Source organism: Zootermopsis nevadensis, unplaced genomic scaffold, assembly GCF_977971745.1.
Source record: "Zootermopsis nevadensis isolate Lab colony 2312 unplaced genomic scaffold, Znev_1.0 Znev_ptg000024l, whole genome shotgun sequence".
Taxonomy (NCBI): Eukaryota; Metazoa; Arthropoda; class Insecta; order Blattodea; family Termopsidae; genus Zootermopsis; species Zootermopsis nevadensis.
In genome coordinates, this window is record NW_028259156.1 from 2,064,326 (window position 1) to 2,073,002 (window position 8,677).

The following is an 8,677-nucleotide window of genomic DNA, read 5'->3' on the forward strand; positions in this document are numbered from 1 at the left end:
TTCATGTTTCCTGAAATATAAAAATAATATACATTTCATTACGCAAGAACAGCACACATTTGATTTCTAATTCTTCTTTTTGGAAGGGGGGAAGTGTCATTGTCCTTGACGTAACTGATTGGACTGAGATTTACAACGTATGGGAGCCGGGGGCAGAACGGGGTATCTGGATTTATTTCGATGTATTCTTTCAAATCATGATCCAATATTACATCAGATTTCAGCTGCTCGATAAATGTCACGTTATATTTAAATATAATAAAAGCGAAATTGTAATCTCATGACAATAACTGGAGGCTGACAATGAAAATGGTGTAAAGTTATAAACAAAATAAAAGATGTCTTAAAATAAGGTAAAATGGCTCAGTCTATTTCGTTACGAGACTTAAAAATCTTACAAATCAAAGTTGTTTCCATATGAAATATACAAATTCCACGTGTCTGCAAAACAGAAGAAATAGGCTAATTCATAAGGTATAAATTTAAAACCTCGAGTGTCTCCATCCAAACTCAGTGTTCCTAGTCTATACGTGACGTCGAGAACCAGTAACTGAAGTTTTATTCCATTTTGAAAAAATATTTCGTTGTTACGAAATCGAATACAGGAACGTAGACTGCAGTCACATTAGATGCGCAATCACGTGACCACGGCGTCGTGAGAATAAAATAGACGCATGAAACTCAATGAGAATCCTACGAGTCGTGACCATCGCCGATGAACGCAAAAACCACACATACACAGTACATAAAGCTATTTGATTGTTCGTCATATTTCCTGCGAAATACGGATTACGATGGTTAAACCAAATGTGTGTTACAACTAAGGAGCCTTTGGGACCAAAAGTACAAACACTGACACCACCGTGAAGTCAAACAACACATTAAATGTTGCTTTTTAAAAATTAATAAATTCGGTGTTTTTGTAAACGTCGAGTTCTCTTTAAATATAACTTCAATCGGGAAAATTCGAGAAACGTCTAGGGTTATTTCAAGAGAACAGAGAAAATTTTGCATGTAGTCTCTGCATGAACAATTCATTAACCTAATAAAACTAATAACTTAATAACATTATTTTCCTTAGTTAATTAATTATTCTTGTCCGTCTAATCACAATTTAAAATTTAAAATTAAAATTAAGATAATTAAAATATCATGTGATGTTCCTATCGAAACATTCGATTTACTATCGAAACATTCGATTTACATTTAGATGTTCTAACTGTAAATCGAATGTTTCGATAGGAACATCACATGATATTTTAATTATCTTAATTTTAATTTTAAATTTTAAATTGTGATTAGACGGACAAGAATAATTAATTAAAAATATATTTTCACAATATGACGCAACTATACCATCTAATGAATATTTTCCTTAGGGTAGAAATCTCACTCAACGAAGACTGTTAAAGTCCACAGTCCATTGACGGCGAAAACCCTGATCGTAGGAATTCGTGTACCAGTAATCGAAATAATCTGCATCCAGCGTGACAGGAGCCTTAGAAGTCTCTTACTCCGTTAATAAAATGATCTTAATTGGCTTATTCCCCACCCCAGCATTAAAATCCCTTACTGAAACATTATCACCACAGGATCGGAAACCCCGGAAAATATGTTAACTCGGAGTGGGAATTACATTTCCACCCTTGAACTTCGACAAAATCTCCCCCCCCCCCCCCCCCTGCTAAGCCACATTTCTCTCATCTGCTGGTCATCACATTTTAGTCACACTGTTATTAAAATTAACGCGACCGAGTAACTTGTAAAATAAAATACAATGTATTGACGTGCCGAAACAAGTATTTGTCAGTGGTAAGATTAACAGTAAACACGACAATTTTGCAACGCACAGTAAAACCATCATAAGTTCCAATCTCAGTTCATCCCGACAAATTAGCTTACCCTAGGACTTGTGTGGAGAGATCCCCAAAGTTGCCACCTGACGAAGGTTTTTTCTAGAAGCGAAACACTGTCGTCAGGACGGTAATTCTGTGCGTACTAAACACCTCGCTTCTCCTTAGGCTAGCAAGAATTTCCGTCTGGCATTTCAACCTAGCTTCCATCTCGAAATATTTTGTCGAGATTTTTAAATGTGGCGATGGCATTTGCATGTTCAACTGCAGGTCGGATGTAGTTAGCCAGGGGAATGCAGCTAATACCGAATACCGCGATCTACAGGTACACCTCGACACACGAGGCACTTTTCCCCCATTTAAACGGGTTTCCTGTCTCTGGATACAGGATAATATTAAAATGGATCTTTGGGTGGCAGTGTGTGGACAGCGTTCATTCAACTCAGGACAGGGTCCAAAGGCGGTCCGGAGTGAACACGGTAATGGACCTTCGAAGAATGACAAATTGAACAATTAGTTCTTCAAGAAGGGCTCAGGTACTTCATATTCGCTATTCAAACGTTTCTTGTAAAAGTGAAAGGACGTTGTCAAACTAAAAAACGAACTACAAATATTGAAGACGAATCGATGACTCCACGCCCTGCTAACCTGATAACATTTCTGAAGAACCTAATTTAAGCATATTATGTCAGTTTTGAAACGCTGATGGTTGTAAACTGACATTAAAATAGATTAATAACAGTTATATAAAAGGACTAATGTTTATAAACTCTTCTCGGGCTATCAGCCGTGTTAGTCGGTGATCATCTCTGTCCTCATTTTCAAGGCGACTGATCACCAACTAACACGGCTAATAGTCCGAGAAGACTTTATTAATGAGAGCCGCCATGAAAGCTTTGGCAAGAAATTGATTTCAGGTGGGATGTCTGCAGTATCACCAATGGCAATCACATCGAACCAAAATGACTATTTGAGATAAAACTTGATTTGTTTTGCTACAAAATGACACCTCAACCGATTCTGTAAGCTTTCTGATTAAATTCCTATACACTTTCAAAGTTGTAAAGTCCTTTTAGAATCACCCTGTATATCAGGACTAATGTTACTTAGCACCTGATTTATATATTACCACAATGTTATATCCCTTAAATAACCATAAATGTCACTGGTAATTCGTACTTTGATATGTACCTGTAATAGGATAGAATTTACATTAAAACTAAGCGCCAGTACACGCCCACACAATTTTCTTCAAGCCTATGTTTTCGTCTTGAAGTCATTTTACTCCAAGTAAAACGTCGCAAATCTCAAATTTTCTTGTAGTTCACAAAACGCCATTACACTCGTAGCACTTAGACTACACTTTCTTTCATATTCTTAGTCACAGCGTGTTAAAATGTGTTCAAAAAAAGTAAAGCAATCTTCCCTTAAATTAATAAGCCTGTCTTTCGGTTTTAACGACCAATTTCACTGGACAGATTTGTGAATTAGTGCATTACAATTACGGGTAAAGGAAATTGTCTGAGCTAGGCAGATTCTATCAAATTATTTTCTTAGTTTCGTCTTAAGTTCAACAAAAATAACCCAAGTCCTGACTCTTTGTACTACAAATAGATTTTATTCTCCTGCGTTGCTACACCGTGTGGTCTTGAAGCTGGGTATAAACGTTTCGGAGAAACATACTGTCTCCATCTTCGGGGCTGATGTCATTTTAACATCGACATCTTTGTTGCTACGAGAACCTTAAATTTATCTTCTCATTTGATTTCTGCAAACGTTTTAATGTACAATGTAAATATTCAAATATTCCAAGCTTATTGAGAATAAAAGTATTTTGTTTGTAGTTACAGTTCTTCGCTTAATTTAAAACCCTCGCAATTTCTATCTGAATTAAGATTTGGAAGATATAAAATTCTCATAAATATATATTCTACGCACGAAATGCCTAACACAGCTGCTAAAATTTCGCTTTAGCATAAATCATAACCGCATGCATATTTGCAGTCACCAGACGCCCGAGTTTAGATTATAATATTCGTTCGTTTCAGAAAAAAAAAATTGATATTCGATGTACCTGATCTCTTAAACCACCTCTCAGGTTCAATGGACTTTAAATTTCCATACTTTAAGAACTGCTTACTCGCCAATTTATTTGGAATGCTCCGGCTAGAAAATATGCAACTTTTGTTAAAATCCAAAGTAATTAATAAACCTCTCGAGTTAGGAATGTGAAATATCGTATTGAAATATACCATAAACATACAACAAATTCTGTATTTAAATACGACAGGCGGCAAAGATTTAAAATTGTGAGGTTATGTATGGCAATTTTAAAGTAGAATGGAATCGGTGACGTATCGAATAATGTTTTTCCGTAATAATAATAATAATAATAATAATAATAATATGTTGGCTAGGGTAATATTTAAAACTTCAACTCTAACAGGACGCGATCCTATAATGGCTATGCCAATAGCTGAACCACAAGTTAAGTTTCGTTTTAGGTACATTCCTGAGTTCGTGTCTATACACCCAACCAACACACTAATGAATTCTTGTGGACTTATTTATGTACTTTCGAGCTTAACTCGCATTTAACGCAGTAAGAAAAATAAATAATGAAATTGGTTAAGTCTACTGCATTACAACTCTTCAAAATACGGATCCATTTTACGAAACCATCTCCTGTCAAATGCGGGAAAAACAGATTTTGAAAAGTTCCTAGGCTCTAATCTTATCCAACTTCGAAAACAATCGATTAGGATTAAGCAATAGTCGTCAGTCCATTTGCTTAAAAATATCGGTGAAAATCTTTGTTGAATGAGTTCGACAAAGAAAATAGGGAATCTACTAATTACTTTGTTTTTTTCATTTTATTCATTATCAGATGACACATCTAATCATACTCAAGAAAAGATGGATAAGTCTAAAGTAATTACTGAGACCTGACATCTTAATTAAATAACGTAAATTTTATTTCATCAGTTTTAAAAGTTACGTAAACCTATCAAAATAATGCAAATCACTGTTCAGGTTATAGGACATAGGTTATTTTATCAGCCATTTTAAGTAATTTTTCATGTCCCAACTGACTATAGATGGACAAACTCGTTACATTTCACATGCAGGTTTGAAGAAAGGAGAAACGTAGGTGTATTAATTAACTTAATAGTGAAAAGGTGGCATCTTACTTAGCTTACTTATTAACCGATAAAAAACCTGCAGAACTTAACATTCCAAAGATCCGAGCTTCGGGGTGTCTGAAGGAACTCAACGCCCCTGAACTTACGCGGAACCTGAATCATGCCTAATGCCTACGACGGATATAATCAACTCCCTGCAACTCAATTTCGCAATTTAAATCATAACCCAAGACAGTTTATCTTAAAACTCTGTGCGTAGCGATGCTCTGTTCAACTTCACGACTTTATTAAAACCAAATACTTTACTTATCACATATTTTTTACATTTCTTCAGACAGTTTCTTATTAACGTATTATTTTTTTTATTTTTTTTCCAACTATACAAGATAATATACCCATTATTTAAAATTATATAAATGTATGTTTTAGCTGAATCCTTTATCGTGTGAAATACGACAAAATCATAGTCTACGAAGCCAAAGGCCTATTTCTGAATCGGGTATTTACTTAGAAAATTAAAAAATTAAAAATTAGTAATTGAATTAAGAGTTTATAACATACACCTGATGACGGCTCTATGAAAGCCGAAACATGTCGAGAATGTTCCATATGTAAATCGAGTACTCGATACGGAACAAAAGATAATATTTTAACCATTTAATTATCTTATATTACTTTATTGTGATTGACGGACAATTTTAATATATTTTAATACTATTTAATTCTATTTTAAAACACATTCAAAAGTCATGTTTCGAGGAAGGAAATAAATTTGTGCTGGATTTTCAATGTTATATTTTGGTGTGTATTATCACGTTCGTGTGTTTCCAGCACAGATATAATTATCTTTGTCAAAAATAGCGTTCAATACATAATGCATCAAACAGGGCAGATCTAATAGTGTCTTAACCTTCAAGCAACCGGAAATAGTTGTTCGTAGAAACTACAGAATGCAATCCAAATTTTGTCTTAGAAATAAACGTCCGGGGTCACTTCTGTTATCGCTAATAGCCCAATGTTATTTATTTATTCTAGATTCGTTTAAAAACATTTTCAGTTCCTCAGATTTTATATTTTCGAATGCAATCGTGTCTTAAATTAGAGTAGGCCTAATACTTTCTTGTACGGACTGAGTAAAACTGTGAAAAAACGCTTACAGGACAGACGTCGTCCGGGTTGCGACCTACTAAATACGAATCAGCACTGCCAACCACTCCAAAGTGACCTTCCTTAATGTTTGATAATTTGCCAACACTGTTCTGTAAGCAGAAAGTTCTCACCACGCCTTGATTTCGCAGTTCTTGTGTGACAGAACTCAACAAAATAAATAGTTTCACGTTATTTGTAACGCACTGAATCCGCAGAAAACGCTACTGAAATATATAAAAATTGAATATTAAGAACTCCCAATATTAAAATTTACGTCAAACCGTGAACAACTGACAACCAAAACCTGGACACGTTTCTCCTATCAAACGTATCCGATTAGAACCGGAGTTATTTCGTCGATGATAAGGCGGCCGAGGCGTGAGACAACTCACCTTCGTCTAGTTCAGAGGTTAATAGTGCGCGGGGGGGATCCCCCCACACCTCCAAACATTTGTAAGACGTGGTGCATCGTTAGTCACGAGGGATAACTTCAATTTCTTTCCGTTCGAGTATTACATAGCATAAATAAGGTCTTCAGGCATTCATAATTGCTAAAATAGTCAACAAATTTCAGAAGTTTACCAACGTTTCATCGCCCTGATGATGGAGGCAGAAAGGACTTATGAAACGTTGGTAAACTTCTACCACACTACAACGCGATACAACTCATAAGACAGCCATTTTCGTAATTCAAAATTGAAAACCTCAAAACCTATGAAGATGTTAATTAATATTATACTTCATCCTCAAGAATCTACCTTTTTTAGTGATTTTCAAGAGACACACTTTCATAAATCATTAAGTTTTAATAAACATTCTTGCTACGAGACCACACGGCGATACAAAGCACCAGATTCAAACATCGTCCCTGAGACCTCATAAATTGAATTAAGTCTGTCTTGATTTTCCTTAATCACTCCATAAAACGCCTGAATATTATCTGTACCCTAAATTAATCCACGATATGTTTCCTTCCTATTTAATTCATGAAGTTTATTCATTAATCATTATCATTTGACGCTGCCTATAATGAAGACATGTCAGCTTCGTTAATTAATCCATTAATCACGCAAACTATTAGACTATTATGTTCTCGTGTTTAAGTATATTCGAGTCTTCGAATGAATCAGTACAATCCGAGTTAAAAATTACGTGTATAAAAAACAACGTGAATTTATTTTGGCCAAGAACGTTCTACCACTGCATTTACCAAGGACAAGAATAAGACCACACCAGAGATATTACTTGTAAGCGTAACAAAGGACAAACAATTACTCCTATATGCACGTTATTGATCTGATAACGCTGTGTTGACTGCCATAACAGCGCTGGGTAACAATTGAAACACGATGTATAAACATTGCATTCTGTTTCCCTGCTCTGCCATCTAGTGTTTTATTTCAGAAGTTGGTGACAATGGAACATCGCGAAAATCACAACGTACGAAGTCTCTTACCGTCTTTCGACTGGTGCAGGTGTGCCTCATCGACGGGTGTAGTGGCTGTTCCGAGTATCTGATCGATGCTGTAGACTCCGCGTGGTCTTGTAGCTGCTGGTAGCTCCTCGGAATGGTGTTGACTGCCAGGTCGATCCATCATTCTGACCGTCCCACCCCGCAAACACTGTCAGACTGCCAGCACCCGCTGCACCAACTCAATTACAACCCCTCCACATTCAAACACTCACTTAGATAATGAACCCTAAACTCCCCTATCACTCACTGCAACAAAACCTATTTCCCCTACGTCTCCACGACTAATACCAAGATGAACGTCATAAATGTTTCGAGTATAACCAATGAGCATGCGCGATACAAATGAACAGACCAATAGTGCTCCCGGTTAGTAATCAATTTGCTCATCGTCGGCGCTATGTCTGTCTGCTTGGAGGGGGGAATGTTGACAAAGCTGATCCGCAGAGCGTGGTTTTGATTGGCTGTAGGAAACATTTCGAGCAGGCATTGGGTGACAACGCAAGGCAGGGAGAGAGTTACGTAATCTGTGTAATCAATATAAGTAATTATGGAAGGAAATCCCTGAAGGTTATGAAAGCACGTGTGGATTACCAACCCAGGCGATATATTAGGTTCTAATTTCATAAACGAATGAAAATATTTATACACAATCACAGGTCAACAACACAGGGACTCGGACACTGATTCAGTAGATAGGTGTCCACAGTTCGAAGCCACGTTTCACTTCTCGTGTTAAACAATCGATAATTTAATTCCGTGACGTCATAAAATCACTCTTTTCCACGAATTTAAGGATTAAAATGAAAGTAGTGTCCTTATCAACAGCAAAGCGATTTTACCATCCCCAGATTCTGGGGATAAATTGTTTTAATCCCTTAGTTTAATCCACCTGACCCCAAAAATAACTGAATAAACAATTTACATGACCGGAAATGAGTGATCGTATCCCGAAGGGGTCAACTTTACTCCAATCACAGTAAAGATTATGATATTCGTATTCTGTAAATTAAAACCGTGTCGACCTGTAGATGTATATAAACTTATCAGAGAACATACTG

At 36.2% G+C, this 8,677-nt stretch overlaps 1 protein-coding gene across 1 annotated transcript in view; it reads right to left on the reverse strand.

Moving 5' to 3' along the window:
• Window positions 1–8,004, reverse strand: part of LOC110835948 (retinal homeobox protein Rx) — a 52,612-nt gene extending 44,608 nt beyond the window's left edge. The window contains exon 1 of the mRNA XM_022076679.2: window positions 7,602–8,004. Within this exon, the coding sequence (XP_021932371.1) occupies window positions 7,602–7,743 (142 nt within the window). The 5' untranslated portion in view covers window positions 7,744–8,004. The remainder of the gene's footprint in view (window positions 1–7,601) is intronic.
• Window positions 8,005–8,677: the final 673 nt, after the last annotated feature.